Source organism: Babylonia areolata, chromosome 14 (genome assembly GCF_041734735.1).
Source record: "Babylonia areolata isolate BAREFJ2019XMU chromosome 14, ASM4173473v1, whole genome shotgun sequence".
Classification (NCBI taxonomy): domain Eukaryota; kingdom Metazoa; phylum Mollusca; class Gastropoda; order Neogastropoda; family Buccinidae; genus Babylonia; species Babylonia areolata.
In genome coordinates this window covers 20690613-20717588 of record NC_134889.1, presented here as the reverse complement: position 1 = coordinate 20717588, position 26976 = coordinate 20690613, and the positions used below count along the sequence as shown (strand labels likewise).

The following is a 26976-nucleotide window of genomic DNA, read 5'->3' as shown; positions in this document are numbered from 1 at the left end:
ATTCAACTAAGTCATCCAGTTATTGGAGCATTGAAGTATCGCAAAGTGAGTGTACATGTCCACTTTTCACAGAAAACCAACTCAGTAGTCCAGTGGTTGAAGCATTGAACAATCGCAAAGTGTGCGTTTCCACTTTTCATAGAAATCCAACTTAGTAGTCCAGTGGTTGAAGCATTGAAGTATCGCAAAGTGTGTGTACATGTCCACTTTCACAGGAATTCAACAAAGTGTCGTATTATTCTTTTCATTACAACAAATTTCTCTGTGTGAAATTCTGGCTGCTCTCCCCAGGGAGAGCGCGTTGCTACACTGAGAGCACTACCTATTTTTGTTTTGTTTCTTCTGCCTGCAGTTTTATTTGTTTTCCTATCGGAGTGGATTTGTCTACAGAATTTTACAAGGGATAATATCTTTGTTGCTGTAGGTTCTTTAATGTGCGCTAAGTGCATGCTGCACATGGAACCTTAGTTTATCGTCTCATCCGAACGACTAGCATCCAGACCACCACTCTAGGTCTAGTGGAGGGGGAGAAATACTGGCAACTACGGGAGTCAAACCAGTGCACTCAGATTCTCTCACTTCCTAGGCAGACTGTTACCTCTAGGCCAACACCCCACTGTAGTTTAGTTGTTGGAGCATTGGTCTTCACAGGATTGATCCTGAGTCATTTCGTCATCATTTTCCCATGTGTAGCACGCACTCAGTGTATGAAGAAGAACATGGTAACAAGAGAATTCTCCCTGGCAAAATTTTGTGGTTGAATCAACTCTAATGTACATGCATGTGTGTGTGTGTGTGTGTGTGTGTCTGACTGAAGCCTGAATTAATGTGACACAGAAAAGAAATGATGAACGCGTAAGGGTAGTTCTCAGTCAGATCTACCCAGGTAGACAAGCCCGTTGTGCAAATGACTCCATATCTGTAAAGCACTCAAAGCTTGATCCTTGATCGAGGATAGGCACTCTGTAGGTATCCATATTAATACCAACACCAGTCCTGAGACTGGGAATCCAGTAACTGTGTCCATTCGGCCAACTGCACACCTATCTCCCTATCTGTATTGCAGGGTGTTCAGATCTGAGAGCTGTACACAATACTATAGTCCATCACTGTAACTGCTCAGCTATTGACACCTGTCTCTATCATTGTTTCTATCAACAGTCGGTCATCATAACCACTCAGCTAATGACACCTGTCTGTTGCAGGGAGTTCAGATCTGGGGGCTGTTCACAGCGCTTCCGTCTGTGACTATAACAGTTCAGCTAATGACACCTGTCTGTATCTGTGTTTCAGGGTGTGGTACACAGTCTCTACATTTGTGTCTATCTATGTGTTGCAGGGTGTTCAGATCTGGGAGCTGTACACAGTACTGTAGACTGTCACTATAACCACTCAGCTATAGTCCATCACCATAACCGCTCAACCAACGACACCTGTATGTATCTGTGTGTTTCAGGGTGTTCAGATCTGGGGGCTGTACACAATGCAACAGTCCATCACTGTGATCGCTTGGCTATCGGCACACATGTCTCTTTCAGTGTGTTGCAGTAGTTTCAGATCTATGCGATATTGAAACCTGGGAGCTTTACACAGTGCTATAGTCCATCACTGTAACCGCTCAGCCAACGACACCTGTCTGTCTGTTTCAGGGTGTTCAGATCTTGGAGCTGTACACCGTACTATAGTCCATCACAATAACCACTCAGCCAAAGACACATGACTGTCTGTTTCAAGGTGTTCAGTTCTGGGAGTTGTACACAGTGCTATAGACTGTCACTGTGATCGCTTGGCTATCGGCACACCTGTCTGTGTGTCACAGGGAGTTCAGATCTGGGAGCTGTACACAGTGCTATAGACTGTCACTGTGACCGCTTGGCCATCGGCACACCTGTCTGTATCTGTGTGTCGCAGGGAGTTCAGATCTGGGAGCTGTACACAGTACTATAGACTGTGACTGTCACTGTGACTGCTTGACCATCGGCGCACCTGTCTGTATCTGTGTGTCACAGGGAGTTCAGATCTGGGAGCTGTACACAGTACTATATAGACTGACTGTGACCGCTTGGCTATTGGCGCACCTGTCTGTATCTGTGTGTCACAGGGAGTTCAGATCTGGGAGCTGTACACAGTGCTATAGACTGTGACTGTGACTGCTTGGCCATCGGCGCATCTGTCTGTGTGTCACAGGGAGTTCAGATCTGGGAGCTGTACACAGTGCTACAGACTGTGACTGTCTGTGTGTCACAGGGGGTTCAGATCTGGGAGTTGTACACAGTATTATAGACTGTGACCACTTGGCTATTGGCGCACCTGTCTGTATCTGTGTGTCACAGGGAGTTCAGATCTGGGAGCTGTACACAGTGCTGGGCGTGCTCCTGGTGCTGGACGTAGGGGTGCTGGTGTGCTGGCAGGTGCTGGACCCCATGCGGCGCCACCTGGAGGTGTTCGCCATGGAGGAGCCCACCACCACCGAGGAGGACATCCAGCTCCGGCCACAGCTGGAGCACTGCGTCTCCGACAACCTCTCCGTCTGGCTGGGTGAGGGAGGTGTGGGTGGGTGAGTGAAGGTATGCTGTTAGTGGGTGGGTGGAATGGGTTGGTGGGTGTGTGAGTGGGAAAGTGTGGTGGGGTGGTTGTGTGTGTACACAACTGGAGCACTGTGTCTCTGACAAATCCGTCTGGCTGGGTGAGGGTGTGGTATGGGTGGAAAGGTGTTGGTGGTTGAATGGGGTGGGGGGGAGTAGGGGGATTTAGGTGGGTGTTAGGGGTAGGGGAGGGTATGGGGGGGGGGAGGTGGGGGGGGGGGGAGGGGGGGTTGCACACAGCTAGAGCACAGCATCTTTAACAACCTCTCTGTCTGGCTGGGTGAAGTTGGGTAGAGGGGGTTGGTGGTAGGGTGGGGGGAGTTGTGTGTGTTTGAAAGGGGTGGGATGGGTTGCATGTGTGTGTGTGTGTGTCTGTCTGTCTGTCATTATATTGGGTTAAAGATGATAGGGGTGGGGGAGGGGGGGTACCTGTGTGTGGAGTGGCAGTGTTGTTGGGTTTTTTGTTTTTGACTCACTTGTGTAAACAAAGTGAGTCTTTGTTTTCAACCCGGTGTTCGTTGTCTGTGTGTGTGTTCGTTGTCTGTGTGTGTGTGTCTGTGTCCGTGGTAAACTTTAACATTGCCATTTTCTCTGCAAATACTTTGTCAGTTGACACCAAATTTGGCATGAAAATAGGAAAAATTCAATTCTTTCCAGTCATCTTGTTTAAAACAATATTTCACCTCTGGGATGGGCACAAAAAAATTTAAAAAGAAACCAAATTATATGCAAACTGAATTTACTGTTTTATTTATTTTTTTTAATTCTCTAAACTTGGCACTTTGATCTGATATTCTCACACAACAACAAGGGCAGTCATTTTTATCATTTTTTGTTCAAACAGGAACTTCTTTTGCTAAGCATGGAAGTTATATTTATTTTGCATGTCTTTGGTGCAGATAGTAATAAAGGGAAATTAATCTGTAATTAATGCTAGGGGGCTTAATTTGCTTTAAACTGATCTTTTTTATCTTAAACATTACATTTTGAAATTATACTCAATACATAAAAAGCTTGTGTGTTTTACTTTCAGTGTACAGGGCTTTCACTATGTTCATTCGCCCAGGTGGTCTTTTTCGGAAAATATTAAAATCAATACGACGAGTGGACTTTATAGATCTATTGGCTGAGCCCTGAAGGTCATGGGCAAAAATCAACTGCGTACACATATTTATACATATTCAAAGCGCGTGCTCATATTCTTCGCGAACGCGAACGACGCCATTTTGTTTCAAGTTGTTGACCTGCCCGTTCAATCCTATATTCAATCGACAATACACGATAACATGTGATGGAAAGTTGGAGAAGGAGACCGTTAAATATTTATTCAGAGAAAGATTTGTGAACTTACTGGATTATGCCCCAAACTGCCATAAAAATATCCATAGAATCAGTCGGAATTCACAGTTAAAAATAATTAATAAACCATGAGAGTTAATACCCTTGAATTGATGAAACGCAAAAATTTCCAGTCTTGACTTTTCTCAAAATGAAGTCCTTTTCACTTCATATGACATTTAGAAGTACTTGTACTTGGCTCTACATGTTATTAGTTTAACAAAATACTCAATTTTCATATCAACTTTAAAACAATAAAAGTAGAATGAACATAAAAGAGAAATTGAATCGACCACCGGTGTCAACCAGGTGTAACTAAACTTGTACATCTATGTAGATCCAGAGAAAATCCAGCTAAATGTTGCAGTGTGATTGCGGCGATAGCCACGTCTTCTTTACCGTGGACTTAAAAAGGATTTTTAATTGCCCTTACAGAATTTTTGAATGCCCAAGATACACTAGAATAATATGATTTAAACAGCATTCTCACTGCGAATATCGCAATTGATTTATCGCCCTTTAAAAAAGCATGTTTATATAATTATTATATTTTTGAACGTCAGTTAAGAAGCCATGATAGTGTAATGGATAAGACAGTTTCTTCTCATTCGAACATGCGGGGTTCGAATCTGCTGTTAGGACTTTTTTTTTTTCCTTTTAACCCGATGCTTTATAATAAGAAATACAGAACACATTTTAACGATTAGATTTTTTTTTTTAAGTGTATCACAAGTGAGTCTTGAAGGCCTTGCCTCTCTTGTTGTTTTTTGTTGTTGTTTTTTTCCAGATACGTGTGTGTGGATTTTCAATCAGTCAATTAATGTTGCAGACTGATGCTCACACTTCTCTGTTAGGGAGCTTGTGGCAATTTCAGCAAAATTTTAACATACAAATTTACACATGGGATTCAAGTATGACATGTCATACACAAAGAACATCATGCGCATGCAAATTGACTCACACTCTCGCACATATACTCTCACACTTGCACATACACAACACACACTCACACAGACAGATACACACAAACACACACACACACACACACACACACACACACACACACACACACAAGAGCACACTCAGACTTCTTAAACAATAGGGTGAAAAAAGGTTGGATGTAAAAAAAAAAGAATAGTGCACACTGGTATTGCTTATGCCCATGATGCAGAAAAACGAAAACAATACCTATAGAAAATGATTATTAGTTCCAACAGTTGGGTTCGTTTTTTTTAAATTTTGTTTGTTTGCTCTTGTTTGCAGAAATTTGTTATGGACAATCACTTGCAGTATTTTAATATTTTTCTTCTAGGCCTTTACATTTATCACTATTTTTAACCCACCATGAAGGCAGTCATACTCCCATTTTCAGGGATATGCATGCTGGGTATGTTCTTGTTTCCATTACCCACAAAACACTGACATGGTTTACAGGATCTTTTAGCATGCTTATTTGATCTTCTGCTGCATGCATATGCACATGAAGGAAGATCTGGCACTGGCAGGTCTGCACATCTGTTGACATGGAAGATCAGAAAAATCTCCATCCTTAATCCACAGATGATGTGACCAGGATTCAAACTCGGGGACCCTCATATTGATGGCCCAATGCTTTAACCACCCGGCAGTACGTATGCAAAGAATCTTCTTCTTCTTCGTTTGTGGGCTGCAACTCCCACAAGCAGGTCTGCACATATGTTGACCTGGGAGATCGGAAAAATCTCACCAGGCGCTGTTGCTGAGATTCGAACCCAGGACCCTCAGATTGAAAGTATGCAAAGAATAATTTCCTTGTGCTGTTTTCCAGGGGTGCTGTTTGGTTACAAGGGAATCTTGCTGATCTTCGGGATCTTCCTGGCCTATGAGACACGCAGCGTCAAACTGAAGCAGGTCAATGACTCGCGCTTCGTGGGAATGAGTATCTACAATGTTGTGGTGAGTTCGCTCTTCTCTTTTGCATTTGTGGGCTGCAACTGCCACATCCACTCGTGTATGTTCATAATTATGATAGTATGTATGATAGTCAGCAGAGGAGACAATTGCTGTCCTGACTCTCTGGGCCAGAATTTGATTGTAGTAGAGTGTTTTGCCCAAGTTCCATTCCCGCTCTCTCGGCCAAGAGGGTTTTAGGACAGTCGGCACTGGGATGGTTCCCAAAGGCCAACTAGCCCCCAAAGGCTGCAGCACTAAGATGCCATTGCAGTGTTGCCTCCTACTTTGAGAGTTATAGTCTTTCACAAAAGACTAAGCTGTAAATGAATTCCCATTGCAGTGGAGAAATCATTGATCATACAGCTCTCACTTTGCTGTTGGCCCAACTTCAAGCTCATGTCAATCTGTGGTATAAGCTGAGCGTTGGATACGTATAAAAATGATGAAGAAGTTTGGCATTGATGGGTCAGGTTGCTGTTGCAGCCGTGTTTGCATCTTCAACCAAAGTCCATGTTTAGGTACTAACGTCATGGTCAGAATTCTCTTCACTTGATCAAAGGATGTTGATATACAAATAGTAAAGAGTGGTAACTCTCTCCATTCACAAGGTACACAACTTCAAGTCAGTGCTGCTTATGCCACCGATTCAGCTAGCACACAGGTAAATAAAAAGGTGCATTGGAACAAACCCAGACACTTCCTTGAAAAAAAAGGAAGTGCCGGGCCTGTCCTTATACCGATCGTTTGACATGTGCACACAGCAGCAAAGACAGAAGAAATGTGCAAACACAAATTAGCTTTTATTCAAGACTGGTATAGCCTCTTTAATCCTGAACAAGCCACACAGAACACATGGACAATACAGAACAAACACATGGTTGCCTCAGTGGTTTTTCAACTGGAAATTAACAAATAATGAGGCCAGGAGATAAATGATTAACAAATAGTAAAGAGTGGTAACTCTCTCCACTGTCCATGTGTGTGTGTGTGTACGACAGGTGCTGTATCTATACTACATGATTGTGTGTGTGTGTTTACAACAGGTGTTGTGTGTGATCACAGCCCCCATCAGCCTGATCATCGGTAACCAGCAGGACGCCACCTTCGCTTTCGTCTCTCTGGCCATCGTCCGTGTGTGTGTGTGTGTGTGTGTGTGTGTGTGCGTGTGTGTGTGCAACGGGTGCTGTATCTATACTACATGATTCTCTCTGTGTGTGTACGACAGGTGCTGTATCTATACTACATGATTCTCTCTGTGTGTGTACGACAGGTGTTGTATCTATACTACATGATTCTGTGTGTGTGTGTACGACAGGTGCTGTGTGTGATCATGGCTCCCATCAGCCTGATCATTGATAACCAGCAGGATGCCATTTTCGTTTTTGTCTCTGTGGCCATCGTCTGTGTGTGTGTGTGTGTGTGTGTGTATGACAGGTGCTGTATCTATACTACATGATTGTGTGTGTTTACAACAGGTGCTGTGTGTGATCACGGCCCCCATCAGCCTGATCATCGGTAACCAGCAGGACGCCACCTTCGCTTTTGTCTCTCTGGCCATCGTCCGTGTCTGTGTCTGTGTGCGTGTGTGTAGGACAGGTGCTGTATCTATACTACATGATTCTCTGTGTGTGTGTGTGTGTACGACAGGTGCTGTATCTATACTACATGATTCTGTGTGTGTGTTTACAACAGGTGCTGTGTGTGATCACGGCCCCCATCAGCCTGATCATCGGTAACCAGCAGGACGCCACCTTTGCTTTTGTCTCTCTGGCCATCGTCCTCTGCAGCTTCCTCTCCATGGGTCTCATCTTTGTTCCTAAGGTCAGGAATGGGAACTGTACGTGTGGAGGAGGTGGGGTGTTTGCTTGTGTGTGTTTGTGTGTGTGTGTGTGTGTGTGTGTGTGTGGCTGTGTGTGTTTTAAATTGGCTCTGTGTGTATGTGTGTGTCACTGTTCCTGTGTGTGTGTGTGTGAGTATGTGTGTGTGTGTGTGAGGGTGTGCCTATGTGTGTGTGTCACTGTGCCTGTTTGTTTGTGAGTGTGCATATGTGTGAGTGTCATAAGTGTATGTGTGAGTGTTCTTGTGTATGAGTTTCACTGTACATGTGTGTGAGTGTGCATGTTTGTGAGTGTCACTATGCGTATGTGTGTATGTGAGTGTGCATGTGTATGAGTGTTACTGTACGTATGTGTGAGTGTGTATGTGTGTAGTGTCGCTGTGCATGTGTGAGAGTGTGTGTGTTTGTGTGTGTTAGTGTATGTGTGTGTGTGTGTGTACATATGTGTATGTGTGCCAAGTGCTTTCTGCACACTGAACCTTGGTTTACATAGCATCAGAGAGACTAGCACTAGAACTTCAGTTATGGTATGGGTGCTAGATCTTTTGGATGAGACATTTAACTGAGGTCATGGCAACAAAAGGGTTGTCCCTTACAATTAGATAAAAAAACACACCCATTTTCAGAGTAAAACAAGTGCCCTTGCAGACATGAAAAAGCAGACAATAAAATACTTTGTGCTGTGTTCCTGTATTCATCTTAAAGCCAGTAATTGCTTTGCAATATGAAGTAACTTTCCATATAGGTCATTCTGTGGTTTATTCCTCACAGAAATGAATGAATCTGCTATTTTTTAATTCCTTTTTTATATAATTGTATCAACATCGATATCAGTGCAGAACATTAAATGCTTAGTTAAAGATCCTGTTATCCATGTCAGTGTTCAGTGGGTGATTGAAACATAGACATACCCAGCATGCCCACCCACCCTAAATAGAGTATGGCTGACTAAATAGCAAGCTAAAGTGGCCATATGTGTAAAAACCCACTTTCAGTACATCTTCTTCTTCTTCGTTCATGGGCTACAACTCCCACATTCGCTCTTATATACGAGTGAGCTTTTATGTGTTTGACTGTTTTTACCCCCGCCATGTAGGCAGCCATACTCAGTTTTGGGGGACGGGAGGCGCATGCCAGGTATGTTCTTGTTTCTATAATCCACCAAACACTGACATGGATTACATGATCTTTAAGATGCATATTTGAACTTCTTCATGCATATACACATGAAGGGGGTTCAGGCACTAGCAAGTCTGCACATCTGTTGACTTGGATATCGGAAAAATCTTCCACACTTCACCCACCAGGTGCCATGAGCCTTCAGCTTGAAAGTCCAATGCTTTAACTCTCTCCATACGAACGGCGAAAGAGACGACGTTAACAGCGTTTCACCCCAATTACCACCATCAAAATATTGCAAGTGGAAGGCTCTTATACTGAAGAGGTGAATGTTGACAAAGAATACCACAGTTCTGACTACGGAAGCTAAAGGTTGGGTCATTGAGACACCCACTGACATCCGAGGGGTCTGTGTAGAGGAGAAGAGAGGACTGGTCGTACTGAGTGAGTTAACCATTCAGCTGTTGCACCCATCATAAATACAGGTGACTGTGGGAGTGGCTGCCACAGCTCATGAGTATGAAAAGTGGTGTGTGCTGTGAGAGATGAACCGGGGTGTGGTTTTGTATGGGAGACTCGGAATGAGCAGTATTGGAGTAATGCCACTGAAATGGTGCAAATGTTGGGGTAGTGTGTGTGTGTGTGTGTGTGTGTGCATGTGTGTGTGTGAGTGTGTGTGTGTAACGAGGAAGGTGGTAGAATGGTTAAGAAGCTCATCTGCCAATACACAGTCCGCGAGGGTCTGGGTTCGAATCTCGCTCTCACGCTTTCTCCCAAGTTTGACTGGAAAATCGAACTGAGTGTCTGGTCATTCAGATGAGACTATAAACCAAGGTCCCATGTGCAGCACGCACTTGGCGCACTGAAAAAGAACCCATGGCAATGAGAGTGTTGTCCTCTGGCAAACTTCTGTCGAAGAAATCCACTCTGATAGGTACATAAATATATATGCAAGCACTCAAGGCCTGCCTCAGTGCATTGGGTTATGCTGCTGGTCAGGCATCTGCCTAGCAGATTTGGTGTATGGTATATTGATTTGTCCGAATGCAGTGACGCCTCCTTGAGAAACTGAAATGTATGTGTGTGTGTGTGTGTGTGTGTGTATGTGTGGTGTGTGTGTGTGTATGTGTGGTCTGTGTGTGTGTGTGTGTGTCTGTGTGTGTGTGATACAGATGATGGAGCTGGCAAAGCATCCTCAGCGTGATGGACAGGAGATCCGGGGGTTGACCGACTCCCTGGTCAGCCGTGAGGAGGAAGAGAGGCACCAACGCTTGGTCAGTGAGAACGAACAGCTGAAACGACAGATTGCCGAAGTGAGTACCTTGAACTAGTACTAATTCCTAATAGTGGAGTACTACTCGTAATAGTGAGTACTAGGATACCTTGTACAAGAACTAATTCTTAATGGTAGGAAAAAGGTTTTCAGTTATGACATGACAGATTGCTGAAGTGAGTACCTTGAACTAGTACTAATTCTTAAAGTGGAAAAAAACGTATTCAGCAATGAGAACACTTTGTCAGTGGAATGAGTGACTGCAGGTACAAGTATGCCTTTTCATTTAAACACCTGGTGAGTGAGACAGAACAGCTGAAATGACAGATCTCCAAAGTGAGTACTAGGATACCTTGAACAGTGGTTGGGAAAAAGTATTCAGTTATGACACTGCTTTGTAATGGAACGAACAACTGAAATGACAGATTTCCAAAGTGAGTACTAGGATACCTTGAACAAGAACTAATTCTTAATGGTGGTGGGAAAACTGAAAGGTTTTCAGTTATGACATGTCAGATTGCTGAAGTGAGTACCTTGAACTAGTACTAATTCTTAAATAGTGGAAAAAAATGTATTCAGCAATGAGAACACTTTGTCAGTGGAATGACTGACTGCAGGTACAAGTATGCCTTTTCATTTAAACACCTGGTGAGTGAGACAGAACAGCTGAAATAACAGATTTCGAAAGTGAGTACTAGGATACCTTGAACAAGAACTAATTCTTAATGGTGGTGGGAAAAAGGTTTTCAATTATGACACGTCAGATTGCTGAAGTGAGTACCTTGAACTTGTACTAATTCTTAATAGTGGAAAAAAGTATTCAGTTATGAGAACGCTTTGTTAGTGGAATGACCGACTGCAGGAGTACAAATATGCCTTTTCTTTTAAACACCTGGCTCATTGAGAATAAACAGTTGAAGTGACAAAGTGATTACTGGGATACCTTGTACAAGAACTAACTTTTAACGGTGGGGAAAAAAGTATTCAGTTATGGCAACACTCTGTTAGTGTAACAAACAACTGAAATAGCAGATTGCTGAAGTGAATGCTAGGATACAGTGTACAAATATTCAGTTATGACAACGCTTTGTTAGTGTAACAAACAACTGAAACAACAGATTGCTGAAGTGAATGCTAGGATACAGTGTACAAGTATTCAGTTATGACAACGCTTTGTTAGTGGAACAAACAACTGAAACGACAGATTGCTGAAGTGAATGCTAGGATACAGTGTAAAAGTATTCAGTTATGACAACGCTTTGTTAATGGAACAAACAACTGAAACGACAGATTGCTGAAGTGAATGCTAGGATACAGTGTACAAGTATTCAGTTATGACAACGCTTTGTTAATGGAACAAACAACTGAAACAACAGATTGCTGAAGTGAATGCTAGGATACAGTGTACAAGTATTCAGTTATGACAACGCTTTGTTAATGGAACAAACAACTGAAACAACAGATTGCTGAAGTGAATGCTAGGATACAGTGTACAAGTATTCAGTTATGACAACGCTTTGTTAATGGAACAAACAACTGAAACAACAGATTGCTGAAGTGAATGCTAGGATACAGTGTACAAGTATTCAGTTATGACAACGCTTTGTTAGTGGAACAAACAACTGAAACAACAGATTGCTGAAGTGAATGCTAGGATACAGTGTACAAGTATTCAGTTATGACAACGCTTTGTTAGTGGAACAAACAACTGAAACAACAGATTGCTGAAGTGAATGCTAGGATACAGTGTACAAGTATTCAGTTATGACAACGCTTTGTTAGTGGAACAAACAACTGAAACAACAGATTGCTGAAGTGAATGCTAGGATACAGTGTACAAGTATTCAGTTATGACAACGCTTTGTTAGTGGAACAAACAACTGAAACAACAGACTGCAGAAGTAAGTACAAAGATGTCTTGTCTTTTTGTACTTTGTCAGAGAGAACTAACAGCTTACAGATTAAGCTTACAACAAGAAGAGACAAAGAATGAAAAAGTTCTGTGTTCTTAAAAAAAAAAAAAAGGCACATAGGTTTGCTATGTGCCTTTTTTTTGTTGTTGTTTTTTGACAAAAAAAGCCTCTCACATTCCACCAACACCACACACCATTTCATACCCCCCCTCCCCACCACGCCCCTACCCCCATTCCTTCCCAAACAGATGGAGGACCGCGTGAAGGACCTCAACGGTCGCATCCAGAAGGTGATGCAGGAGCAGAGGAACTCCTCCTCGGCCGCAGACGCCCGCCGGCCCCCTCCTCCCACCTACTCCTCCTGCCTGACCACCACAACCGCCTCCATCACCGCCACCTCCATCCCCACCCCCGCCCTCAAGCCGGACAGCATCATGGGTAGCGGGGGTGGAGGAGGTGGTGGGCAGGGGATCCACTTCCAGCTGGACGACTCGCTGGTCGTCCCTGACAACAACTCGGACTCCGGCATGGCCAGCTGGTCAACGCCGAAAAGCCCCAAGATTCTGGCTGCTGAACTGGAGCCGCTCTGTTGAAGGTGAAGGACACATGAGTGTGGAGACTCATACGTCCCTTTTTTTTTTGTTGTTGTTGTTTTTGTTTTTATCCTTTTTTCTTTTATTGTTGACGCCGAAAAGCCCCAACATTCTGGCTGCCGAGATGGAGCTGCTTTGTTTAAGGTGAAGGACGCAGGCGTGTTAAGACTCATACATCCATCTTTTTTTCTTTTTTTTTAATCTTTTTGTTGTTGTTTGTTTTGTATTGTCGACACCAGTTTCAGTTTCAGTCGCTCAAGGAGGCGTCATTGCGTTCGGACAAAACCATATACGCTACACCACATCTGCCAAGCAGATGCCTGACCAGCAGCGTAACCCAACGCGCTTAGTCAGGCCTTGACACCAAAAAGCCCCAAGATTCTGGCTTGTCAAGCTGGAGCCCCTCTGTTAGGTGAAGGTGAAGGATGGGCATGTGAAGACTCGTACATCCCTGTTTTTTTTGGTTTTTTTTGTTTTTTTTCTGTTTTTTCTTCTTTTTTTTTTTTTTTTTTAAATATTGACAACGCAGAAAAGCCCCAAGATTCTGGCTGCCCAGTTGGAGCTGCTCTGTTAGGTGGAGGTGAAGGACGCAGACCTGTGTGGAGACTGGTACGTCCCTCTTTTTTTTTTTTTTTTTTTTTTTTTTTTTCTCCAGTAGTCTGCACCATTTCAGTGACCATTACTACTCCCACACACTGCTCATCCTGAGTTCTCTGCCCCCCCCACCCCCTCCACCTCTCCCACTTCCCCTACCCCCACCATCATCCACTTAACAGCCACATCTGGGTTTTTCTGGCACATGATCAGTTTCATCACAGTATTCGCTGTCCAATCAAATTTCCAGTGTGTGACTGAGGAGTAGGGTTGGTGAGGGGGTTGGGAATGGATGCTGACAATGGAAAGGGCTCTGTGGCTTATTGTGGTAGAAGCCTGTAACAAAAAAAGTATTTGAAAGAAGTCTTATAAGTATAATTCAATGATGGTGAATTCATTTTGACGGCAGGAGTAAAAAAAAAAAGGTCATATACATAATAACCCACTCATGTATATAAGTGAATGTGAAAGAAGCAGCCCATGAACAAAGAAGAAGAAGAAGAAAAATATTGTAACAGTAGGAGGAGACTGTGGCTGGTAGGGTAAGAAAGTTGTAGCAAAAGTAGACAAACAAACAAACAAAAAAAAGACTTTTAATAAAAGTGAATTAATGGAGTGAGTTCAGATTCAAGTAGTTATGCACTCAAAGTGTTTGAGTGTGTGTGTGTGTGTGTGTGTGTGGAAAACGAATAAGAAACAGATGTAATGACCTTCTGCTGGAATCATTAGCATAGTTCTCGAAATCTGTAAGTTTTGTTCAGTAAATTGTGAATTTTCATTTAACAATAGGAGGGGACTTTGACTTGTAGGGTTAGAAAGTTGTATTCTGTATTCCGTATTTCTTTTTATCACAACAGATTTCTCTGTGTGAAATTTGGGCTACTCTCCCCAGGGAGAGCGCGTCGCTACACTACAGCACCACCCTTTTTTTTTTCCCTGCTAGCAGTTTTATTTGTTTTTCCTATCGACTAGTGGATTTTTCTACAGAATTTTGCCAGGAACAACCCTTTTGATGCTGTGGGTTCTTTTACGTGTGTTAAGTGCATGCTGCACACGGGACATCAGTTTATCATCTGATCTGAATGACTAGCGTCCAGACCACCACTCAAGGTCTAGTGGAGGGGGAGAAAATATCAGCGGCTGAGCCGTGATTTGAACCAGCACGCTCAGATTATCTCGCTTCCAAGGCGGACGCGTTACCTCTAGGCCATCACTTCATCACTTTGTAGCAAAAGTATCTACACACACAGAGATAAAAAACAAAACAAACAAAAAAACCCAATGTCTGCGTGTGTGAATCATTGACTGTGAATGAATGGGGTGAGCTCACATTTTAGTGTAGTATCTTTATACACTCAAATTCACAGCAACAATTGCAGGGTACTGTGAAGCATAGGGTTAGAAAATTGTATTTAAAAAAAAATCAACAAAAAGTCTGTAGATGTTAATCAGTAATGGGGTGAGCTCAGATTTCACTGCAGTACATTTATGCACTCAAGTTTATTGGAACAGTTGGAGGGGACTGAGATACATACAGTTAGAAAGTTACAGCAAATTTTTTGTTTGTTTGTTTGTTTTGCTGCCCTGTCATCTGCACCGTTTCAGTGGCATTGCTCCCACGTCGCTCATTCCAAGTCCCCCAAACACAGCCACACCTGGGTTCGTCTGTCACACTCCCAACGTTGGCAGTCTGCAGGGAGCCATCAGTGTTAGGTCGCCAGGAGGCCACACACCAGAGGAGACCCTGCACTGCTGCTAAGTCACTTCGGTGGTGTTCATTGGTGCCTGTTCTGATTTAACGTACTTGGGACACCACCTACTAAACCCCCTACTGACGACAATAATGGCTTAGTCGCAGAGCCAGACTGAGTGAGCGTCCCTCCAGAATGGAGACTGCCACCGTGTCCCTCAAACAACACCCCCCCATGAATCTGCCAACACTGAAGGCATTGACAGGACTCACCCAAGCATAGAGGGTTACTGCAAAATTATCCCCCACCCCACCCCTTTTTTTTTTTTTTTTACCGTAGTACATTTATGCATTCAAATTTGTTGACTAGGAGGGGACTGTTGGAAAGTTATAGCAAAATTATCCCCCCAGCCTTATTTGACCGCAGTATATTTATGCACTCAAATTCATTGAAACGATTGGAGGGGACCATGATACATACAGTTAGAAAGTTTCAGCAAAATTATCCCTTCCCCCACCCCCTACAAAAAAAAGTCCAGGCATAAATCAGTGACTGTGAATTAAAGGGCAGAGCTAATATTTTAGTGTGGTACCTTTATGCACTCAAAGATGTTTTGTGTTTGTTCATATGTTTGTGGAAAATTAGTAAGTAAGGTAAGAGACGGAAATGGTAACTTTCTGTTCCAAGAGTTGACATAGTTCTCACCAAATGTCATGTTTGCTCTGGTCTTTTCAGTCAGTTCACCGCAAAATATGGAAGCAAAATGCCAGTTTTAACAGAAATATGTTGTATATCAGTGGGTTTTTTTTTTCTTTAACACAAAAAAATGCTGTGAAGGAGGAGGGGATTAAAAACAAGAACAAAATACAGAAGTTTAATCACTTCAAAAGGTATTACATAGATTCTCTGCATGTATTGGACAAAATCGGAGGGGGGGGAGGGGGGAATTTTGTTTCCCCCATTTTCTAATCAAAATAAGTATCAGAAAATTTTATTCCCTGGAAGGACACCTCACTCAAACACATGTTATTCACACACACACACACACACACACACACACACACACACACACACACACACCACACACACACACACACACACAAGGAAAAAAAAAGAATAAATAGTGTCAATCTCTCAATATGATTTTCCTCAAACGGCAAGCCAATAACATGATTTAATTTATCAACTTTCTTTCATTCCAGTGACAACATTTTAGAAAGATAACAGATGGAAACACATTAATTTCAGCGAGCCCTACTCCATTGCCAAAAATCTGGTATTCACAGTGTAGACAGACAGTATGAAAACAGTATGAGAAGTAACTTCAGTTGCATTATAACCCAAACCTACAATAATGAACCTTAATGATGAACAGTGTATATGCCAGCTATTCCTTTCTACTGTACCTGTCAAAATCATGTCTACTTCATAATTTTCCACACTTCCACCAGTTTTGCAGTTTACTGGCAAGAGTATTTTTGCATCTGTGAAAACTGAATTCAGTGGATCATGATTTTCCTGTCATACGAGTTTACCTACAAAAGTATTTTTCTTCTATAAACAAGGGCTAAAGCGTTCTGACCAGTAACCATTTTTACAGGGTCTGTTTTGCCTTGTATTTTTGGTGCATGATTTGAATTTACACATCATAGAAGATGAGGTTGCATTGTTGCTTTTCTTGATATGCATGGAGATGTGTTTGTTGGCACGTACAGCAGGTTGAAATGGTCATGCACATGAAAGCCCAGTTTCAGTTTCAGTAGCTCAAGGAGGCGTCACTGCGTTCGGACAAATCCAGCATGTATGTACGAGTGAATGTTGGCATTACCCACAACTGCAGAAGAAGAAGATGAAGAAAATATCAGGCTATTTTTTTCTGCATACATGCTTCTTAGATGGGACTGAATTTTGCGGTGAAGACAATGCCTTAGGACTTCTTCTTTGGTGTTGGTGGGGTGCATCTTGCATGTTCACTCACATGTGTGACTGGGCTTTTCTGCGTGTATGTTTTTTAGCCTGTCATGTAGGCAGTCATACTCTGTTTTCAGGGGTGTGTATACTGGGTATGTTCTCGTTTCCAAAACCCAACAAACATCAACATGGATTACGGGATCTTTAACATGCGTATTTGAACTGCATGTTTACACACACAAACCGGGTTCGGGTACTAGCAGACCTCACACACACTGTTGGCCTTGGAAATCGGGAAAAAAAAAAAAATTCCATCCTCAACCCACCAGGTGCTGTGGTCAGGATTCAAACCCAGGACCAAAAAGCCCATCACCTTAACCACTCAGCTGTTGCACTCATCAAACATGAAGCTTGATCATGCAGTACATGTGTACGGTTCATCAGCAACACTCAGGACCAAGGCAGACCGAACACAGATCATGTTCTTAAAGCTTGTTGCCCACCTCACGTTCCATGTATATTTCTTCCTGTTCTTTTTTAAAAGATATTTTTTCGTGTCTTATTTTACGTGGTACTACTGATGTTAAACGACGGTGCGTAGACTTTTGGGTTGTTAATCTTTTTATGTGGGTTTTTGTTTTTGGTGGGGAGAGGGTGTGGGCGTGGTAAGGGTTGTTGAGGGTGTTATTTTATTTTCACTGACATACCTCAGTTATTAGGTGTGGTTTTTTTTTTAAGATTTTTTTTTAGGATAACATATGTATTTTCAGATATACCTCAGTATTTAAAAAAATTATTTCAGTCTTTATTTTGAGGGTGCTGAATTTCTTGGTGGAGGGTATGCGTACACAGGAGGAGGGACAGAGGTGGAGATTAAATGATGAAATCATGTAATTCCCTGTGTCTTGTGTCAGGGATTCAATGTCCTCCCTAACTATTTTTTTCCTATGCTGGACAATGTGTGTTGTCTTTCACGTTATCATTCCATGGCCTGTAAGTCTGCTTCACTTGTACCTTTCCATGTTGTGGCCAAAGTACCCTATAATGTGGCCAAGGTAAGCTTGCAATGTGGCCAAGGTATCGTTGTAATATGGCTAAGGTACCCATGCAATGTGGCCAGGGTATCGTAATGTGGCCAAGGTACCTACATAATGTGGCCAAGGTACCCATATAATGCAGCTAAGGTACCCATGTAATGTGGCCAAGATATTGTAATGTGGCCAAGATACCCATGTAATGTGGCCAAGATATTGTAATGTGGCCAAGATACCCATGTAATGTGGCCAAGGTATCATTGTAATATGGCCAAGGTACCCATGTAATGTGGCCAAGGTATCATTGTAATCTGGCCAAGATACCCATGTAATGTGGCCAAGGTATCATTGTAATGTGGCGAAGATACCCATGTAGTGTGGCCAAGGTATTGTAATCTGGCCAAGATACCCATGTAATGTGGCCAAGGTATCGTAATGTTGCCAAGGTACCCATGTAGTGTGACCAAGGTATCATCATAATCTGGCCAAGATACCCATGTAGATGTGGCCAAGGTATCATTGTAATCTGGCCAAGATACCCATGTAATGTGGCCAAGGTATCATTGTAATGTGGCGAAGATACCCATGTAGTGTGGCCAAGGTATCATTGTAATCTGGCCAAGATACCCATGTAATGTGGCCAAGGTATCATTGTAATCTGGCCAAGATACATAGGTAATGTGGCCAAGATACACAGGTAATGTTGCCAAGGTACCCATGAAGTGGGGCCAAGGTATCATTGTAATCTGGCCAAGATACCCATGCAATGTGGCTAGGTTATCCATATAGTGTGGCCAAGGTACTCATATAACTTGCACCGTGTTGTTGTGGCCAAGATACCCCTATAATGTTACCAAGGTACCCATATAACTTACACCATGTTGTGACTATTTTGTACTGTAATGATACACTGAATAGTGGGGTGGAGAGTGTGTTTGGTTTTTGTTTATTTGTTTGTTTGTGCTTTTTTAATTGTTATGGAAGCTGTTTGCATTCAATGGAAAATGCGGTACCATGTTGTAAATATGTGTAATGTAACAACACACTGCATGTGTTTGTTTGGTTTTTTAAAAAAAATTTCTGATTGTTATGGGAGTTGTTTGTTTTTAGTGGGAAGTGGAGTAATGTGTTAGTGGAGTACTGTGTTAGGTGTGAACCTAGCTGGAGGGGGCGGGGGGGTGGTGGAGAGAAGAGACAGGTGCCCAGATAACTTGCAACTAAATAATGTAACAATTCAGTGCTTTTTTTTTTTTAACTGCTATGGAAGTCATTTGCTTTTAATGGGAAATGAGGTATACTGTCTTATATGCGTTTGTGGATGAGTGGGGAGGTGGGGGGAGCGTGATATAAAATAAGAAGTGGAAAAAGATTTGCTCATTTTCCTGGACTGAACTGTGTGCTTGGAAACATTTTTTTTCAAATTCATTTTGTCCCATCTTCTGTTTCAATTATTGACTAGCATCTGCACTAATAGTTCAAGAAGTCGCACTTTTTTCACATGATGTTCTAGTTTGTTTGTGTTCAGTAGCACACGTGTTATTTTGACATGAATGAACATAGATTGGAATTAAAGAGTTTGATGTGCTTTTTTCCCCCCTCAACAATGTTTATTCCTGTTTTGTTCATGTATAATTTTTGGTGCAATAGTCCCTACAAGGTGTAGGGTAGGTGGAGAGTTTGTTTTATCATTGGTTTAATTGTTGATGAATAGTTAGTGGCATATTTTGTATTTTAGCAGCATGTGTAAGCTTCAGTTTGATCAAAATGACTTCTTCTTGAAGGCTTATGCTTGTTATATACTGTTTTATATTTCATTGAAAAATGTGTAAAATTGATTTAGAGTTGATATTTGTGTGTGAATAGAAATACAGTATACATCAGCTACGATGAAAGGAGTTGAAATGTAAATAAACGCTGTTTTTCTGACTCATTTTGAAATTGACCAGACTTTGTGCAGTATGTTTTGTAGATAAGTACAGTGAATCTCATTCATTTTTGTGCCCTTTTTCTTCAGCTTTCGTATATGATTTTATTTTTCAACACATGTGTTACTCATTTTGTATCCTAAGTAAAATTTGTACCAAAAAAAAATGAAAACAATATGTGGACAATGTGCAATAATCTGTCCCTCACGCATTTTCTTCTGTCTGCTTTTTTCTTTTTCATCTAGAATTTTCTTTTGTCAACTATCGTATACCCGGTTTGTGTTCTTGGTAAAAACTGAATAAGAATTTTTGAAACAAGTTTGGGTCAGTGTGCATTCGATCACATTCCCATTTATCTTCTTTTCTGTTTTTTTCCCCCTTTTTTTGTGCATTATGAATTTTTTTGTCAGCTCTCATAAGCCCAATTTGCATTTTAGGTAGGAACTGGGTAAGAATTTTGAAAATGAGTTTAAGTCAATGTGCAATGGTATGTGTCTCTTACAGTTTCATTGATATTCTTCTTGTCCCTCCCCCCCACCCCCCCTTTTTTTTTCATTTACATTTTTCATTGTCAACTCACTTGTGCCCAGTTTGTGTTCTAGGTAAAAACAGTTTGAAAACATGTCTGGTCGGCGTGCAATAGTCAGTTCTCTTACATCTTTTCTTTCCTTTTTCCTTTCTTTCATTCTTTATTCCTTTCTCTGTTTTGTTTTGTCTTTGAGTGTTTTCCTCTCGGTGTGTGATTGCACAGCTCTGCCCATCTTCCCTGAGTTGGGAGTCATTCTGTGGAGAAAATAGGTTGTGATATTGTTACCTTTGTCTGAATGGTCACAATGTCCCTTTCAGCTTGCCATTCAGTTTTCATGCTTTGATACATCAAAAGATTGTGATAATGTTCCACGCACTCCTGTTTCTGTCTATTGTAAAAGGTTGATTTTAACAATTGAAGAAAATGATGTTCACATTTTTTTTTATCATCCTCTCCTCCTTTATAGTGTGATATTTTTCCTCATGTTTGTTTCATGCCACATGTTGACAAACATAGCGTGATCCATGTGCTTTTTTTTTAAACCTTTTGCTGGAGGCAAGACTTTTTCTTCTTCTTCTTCTAGATTTGGAGGCTAATACTCACACACACACATGCCCATTAAGGTTTCTGTCTTTTTCTCTCCGTTCTTACAATATCGCAAGGTACATCATTGAAAACAAAAAGCTGTCATTACAGTTGGTAATCCATCACCTTGGCTTGGATTTGAGAATAAAAATTTAGGAAATTGGTTGTGTGTATCTACTGTGATTCCTTCAACCTGGCTTGGCTTTGAGAACAAAGATTTAGGATGGGGGTCGACCATATCTGCTGCATGTTCGCTGGTGGCTGTTGAGTCCTATGCCTTGACAGACAGGCCTAGCCACAGCGGCTGCTGGGGAAACTTTGATCTGTGTACAGTTATGTGAGAGATGTCCCGTTAACTCTCTCCATACGAACGGCGAAAGAGACGACTGTTAACAGGCGTTTCACCCCAATAACCACCATCAAAATATTACCAGCGGAAGGCTCTTACACTGAAGAGGTGAATGTTGACAAAGATACCACAATTCTGACGATGGAAGCTAAAGGTTGGGTCATTGAGACACCCACTGGACATCCGAGGGGTCTGTGTAGAGGAGAAGAGAGGACTGGCCGTACTGAGTGAGTTAATACAGCTCCAAGAAAACAGTAAGAGTCTGTATTCCTTTTTGTTGCAGTTTGGATGTCGCTTTGTTGTTATTTCTTGGAGGAAAAAAAAAAAAGCGCGTCTTCCTTTTCGTTGGTTTGCGTGTTTTGCTTTGTTTTTGTTTCTTGGAAAAAATATGAAGCTCTGACTTTGAGACAGTGATGGTGAGAGTTCAGATTGTTATTTTGAAATATGACACATGAGTGAAAAGGAGTAGCACTCTTGTGTGTTGTGATATGATTGCAAAACTGTTGGAGAAAAGGAGCTTTTTTTTTTATATGGACGTAATCACATCTTTATCATGACAGATATTGTGTGATTATTCAAATTGTTATTTGTTATCAAAAGATATATATATTCATATATGTATATAACTGGTGAAAAATGGTAGAACTGTTGGAGTTGTGAGATGAGCACAAAACTCTGGAGAAAAATATGGCTTTTGATATGGAAGTGATCATTAAAAAAAAAAAAAAAAAATTACTGCCTCATCATCTGCACCATTTCAGTGGCATTGCTGCCATGCTTCTCATTCTGAATTCCCATACACACCCACACCTGGGTTCATGTGTCGCAGTCCCAGCATTGGCTGTCCACTGAGAACTATTGATGTTGATTGCCTGGAGGCCACACACCAGAGGAGACACTGCACTGCTGCTGGGTCACTTCAGTGGTGTTCAGTAGTAACTATTTTGATTAGGCATGCTTAGGACACCACTTACTAAGCCCCTTACTTATGACAATAATAACTTAGTCATGGAGCCAGACTGAATGAGCGTTCCCCCCCAGTGTGGAGACCAGACACCACAACCCTCCAGCAATAGTCCAATGAATCTGCTGACACCGAAAACCTTGACTTCCTCTTCTTCTTCTTCTTCTTCTTCTGCGTTCACTCGTATGCACACGAGTGGGCTTTTACATGTATGACCGTTTTTACCCCGCCATGTAGGCAGCCATACTCCGTTTTCGGGGGTGTGCATGCTGGGTATGTTCTTGTTTCCATAACCCACTGAACGCTGACATGGATTACAGGATCTTTAACATGCGTATTTGATCTTCTGCTTGCATATCCACACGAAGGCGGTTCAGGCACTAGCAGGTCTGCACGTGTTGACCTGGGAGATCGTAAAAATCTCCACCCTTTACCCACCAGGCGCCGTCACCGTGATTCGAACCCGGGACCCTCAGATTGACAGTCCAACGCTTTAACCACTCGGCTATTGCGCCCGTCTGAAAACCTTGACAAAACTCGTCCCAAGCACGGAATTGGAGGGTTATCCAAACTTAGGTCACTATGAGATCAGGACATGAAAGGCCACAGAAATTGGGACATTCTTTGATGATGGAGGAGGAGGATGGTGATGATGACAATGTTGCTATGGAGGTCCATTAGGTTTGGGACTATGTGACAATGCTGTATGCTACACTTCCTTTCATAATGATATCCCGGCATTAACCAGGCCCGAGAGATACAGACCCTTGCAGTGTTGGTCAGGAAATTTGAATTTTCCCATTAAAGCCCATAGCACACTGAACTCTGGGCAGTAGCTGGAAAAACCCACCTCTACTGGGAATCGAACTGGTATCCTCCCAGCCATTAGTCAGCAATGCTAAACACTTCGCCGTGGTGGCTGGTAAAGGATCACATCTTTATCATGACAGATATTTGTTAGTATTTCTGCATGTCTCTGTGTTTGATGTGTGTGTGTGAGAATTGTTCATGGTTTTGTGTGGAGTGTGTATTTGTATGATTTGAACTAAGTTATTCTTTCCTCAGGACATTAGCATAATATGGCACTGTGTTGAAATACATGCCTTTGGAACACCTTTGCACAGACATCCAGCTGCCACCTGATAATCTTAAGCCCTTGACTGCTGTATCTTGATAGAATGAGATCAGTGAGGCGTGAATTTCATGTGCACTTAGTGCTGTCTGTGTGCTTGTAAGTGATGTCATTGGTTTTCCCAAAGAAAAGTAATGTAGTTGGAGGAAGAAGTATAAACAGACCACGGTGACTGACATCCTGACCTGTCAGATCTGTCATTTCTCTTTGTGGTGACGGCCCTTCACTGACATCCTGACCTTTTAAATCTGTCTTTTCTCTTTGTGGTGACAGCCCTTCACTGACATCCTGACCTGTCAGATCTGTCATTTCTCTTTGTGGTGACAGCCCTTCACTGACACCCTGACCTGTCAGATCTGTCTTTTCTCTTTGTGGTGACGGCCCTTCACTGACATCCCGACCTGTCAGATCTGTCTTTTCTCAGTGAGGTGGCAGCCCTTCACTGACACCCTGACCTGTCAGATCTGTCTTTTCTCAGTGAGGCGACAGCCCTTCACTGACATCCCGACCTGTCAGATCTGTCTTTTCTCTTTGTGGTGACGGCCCTTCACTGACATCCTGACCTGTCAGATCTGTCTTTTCTCAGTGAGATGACAGCCCTTCACTGACATCCTGACCTGTCAGATCTGTCTTATCTCAGTGAGGCGACAGCCCTTCACTGACATCCCGACCTGTCAGATCTGTCATATCTCAGTGAGGCGACAGCCCTTCACTTACATCCTGACCTGTAAGCTCTGTCTTATCTCTTTGTGGTGACAGCCCTTCACTGACATCCCGACCTGTAAGCTCTGTCTTATCTCTTTGTGGTGACAGCCCTTCACTGACAAGCATATTCATCAGCAGCAGTAAAGGGGTTAATCAGATCTGATCAGCATCCTTAGTGTAGGAATTCATCACTAGTAACCAACTGTCAACATGCACTGAAATTTAACAAGCGAATGTCGATTTTTTGTTTGTTTGCTTGTTCACTTAAAACTTTGTCACGGAATCTAATATCAATCACAGTTGTTCTGTTGTTCCTTCTCCCCCCCCCCCCCCCCCCCCCCCCTCCCCCCCAAACCCTATTCCCTCTGTCTCTCTCTCTCTGTCTCTTTCTCTCACTCTGTTTTTGCAGTCTGAGATTATTCCTGATGTTTTTTCTCTCATCTTGAACTGAAATCTTCCTGTGAATGTGATTATTTTATAAGTTTTTTATGATTATTTGTTGGGTTTTTTTCTCCTAATGATATTAGGTGTAAAATAGAAAAAAAAAAAACATTGATGCTTATTCCACTAGTCTCATGAAATATACAAGTTTGTTTGTTGTTTTTTGTTGCTGTTTTTTTTTTCCTTAGTCAGCTAGATGTTTAAAAAAATTTTTTTTTTTTTAAGTAGTTGCGTTTAATCCACTACTCATGGAAAAAAAATTTTCATTCATTAATCTTTCAGTCTGTTCTCTGTGTCTCTGACATTTGATATTTTTGATTGCCCACTTATTCTCTGCTTCTGTCTCTGTCTCTGTCTCAGTGTCTGTCTGTCTGTCTGTCTGTCTCTCTTTCTCTTTCTGTATCACACGCACCCACACACACACACACACACACACACACACACACACACATATCCATCCATCCATCTAAATATACATATACATGGAGAGATAGAAAGATAGATAGATAGCTATAGATATGAAGAAAATATAACATACACACACACCCTCCCACCTCCACCCCTCCCACCCCCTTCTACATCCCCACCCCCCATACCCTCTCTCTCTCTCTCTGATTTTCATCACACAAAAAAACATCAACAAAATGTTTGCTTACCCATCTTGTTAATTTTTACAAGGAAAGGGGTGAAGATTTATGATACATGGTGATCATTGTTGTTGTAACGTTTGAAATGATTCTTATTTAGGCGTTTTTGAAAACCTTGGGCGAAACTGTACATTTTCTTTTTCTCCAGCATTCTCAAGACATTGCTAAACATTGCCATGAAAATGTAACTTGTTTGCTTCTTCTTGAATATGTATTTTCATTGCCTGTCAGAAACATGTACTTTTTGCCACTTAGCTTTACACGTGAGTAGACCAATATGTTATTTTTAGACTAGTGTTTTCTTGCATCCCAAAGTTCATTAAAGTTCTACTTGAAACAGATCTGCGAGTGACCATGTGGACAGAGTGAAAGGTGCATGTCTGCACTTTAAACTTTTTTCTTCTTTTCATTAACCCCCACCCCCAGCCCCCTCCTTCCTGCAATTGCAAACAATGATCTGGTGTGTGTGTGTGTGTGTGTGTCAGGCAATTACAAATTGTGCGATTAGAATTTCTTAATGATTTTTTCCTTTTATTTTACTTTGTTTTGGTATTTAGATATGCACTCAATGTAGTGGTGATAATATCCATATCATAAAGATTTCCAAATTTGCATTTTGGTGAATGATTTTTTTTCCCTTTATTTCACTTTGTTTTGGTATTAAAATACATATAATGCACACTTAAGTAAACAGCTCCCAAAACCCAGGCTGCAAACATTTAAGTAAAAAAAAAAAGAAAAAAAAAATCCAAAATTAATCAGTCATTCGCACAATAACTGGGCTGTGTCCTTTTGCAAATCTGTATGCAGACATACTGTCAGGAATACCACAGTGAGACGGAATCCACTTCAGAGTACATTTTCTACCGACTTAATGTCAGGAATACCACAGTGAGATGGAATCCACTTCAGAGTACATTTTCTTCCGACTTATTGTCAGGAATACCACAGTGAGATGGAATCCACTTCAGAGTACATTTTCTTCCGACTTACTGTCAGGAATACCACAGTGAGATTGAATCCACTTCAGAGTACATTTTCTTCCGACTTATTGTCAGGAATACCGCAGTGAGATGGAATCCACTTCAGAGTACATTAGTACATTTTCTTCTGACTTATTGTCAGGAATACCATAGTGAGATGGAATCCACTTCAGAGTACGTTTTCTACCGACTTTTTTTTTTCTTTTTTTTTTCCCATCATCTGCACCGTTTCAGTGGCATTACTCCCACGCCGCTCATTTAGATTCCCTCATACACAGCCACACCAGGGTTCGTCCGTCGCAGTTCCAGCGTCGTCAGTCCACAGGGAACCATCGATGTACGTTTTCTTCCGACTTATTGTCAGGAATACCGCAGTGAGATGGAATCCACTTCAGAGTACATTTTCTTCGGACGTACTGTCCGACACTGAAGCCGGAAGGCCACTGTGAACTTGAAAGATCCTGCAAGCGCTTCAAGGACACCTCGAAGACAAACCTCAAAGCCTGTGACACAGACATCGCTTCCTGGGAAACTGATGCCCTTGACCGCTCTCGCATGAGAATGCCGCATGTGCTCTAGTGGCATTTAGACGTTTGAAGACAAGAGAACGCTTGCCATTAAGGAGAAGCGTGAGCAGAGGAAGCAGGGCTCAACTTCTGAAGACGTTTTCCCTTGCAACACCTGTGGGAAGTGCTGCGCAGCTAGAATCGGCCTCTTCTCCCATAGTATGAGGACACACACCAACAGATAAACCTGCCTGCCTGCTCATCCGTCGGACCGACCGGACGGGAGACTCCATCACTGTCAGGAATACCACAGTGAGATGGAATCCACTTCAGAGTACATTTTCTACCCCTATGTTTCTGTGGGTTCTTTTATTCTCAGCCAAGCGCATT

General features: G+C 42.1%; 1 protein-coding gene across 1 annotated transcript in view; it reads left to right on the top strand.

Moving 5' to 3' along the window:
• LOC143289904 (gamma-aminobutyric acid type B receptor subunit 1-like) overlaps window positions 1-13020 on the top strand; it is a 64740-nt gene extending 51720 nt beyond the window's left edge. Inside the window, exons 14-18 of the mRNA XM_076599144.1 lie at window positions 2334-2538; window positions 5731-5858; window positions 7548-7676; window positions 9984-10124; window positions 12246-13020. Of these exons, the coding sequence (XP_076455259.1) occupies window positions 2334-2538; window positions 5731-5858; window positions 7548-7676; window positions 9984-10124; window positions 12246-12590 (948 nt within the window). The 3' untranslated portion in view covers window positions 12591-13020. The remainder of the gene's footprint in view (window positions 1-2333; window positions 2539-5730; window positions 5859-7547; window positions 7677-9983; window positions 10125-12245) is intronic.
• The last annotated feature ends 13956 nt before the right edge of the window (window positions 13021-26976 follow it).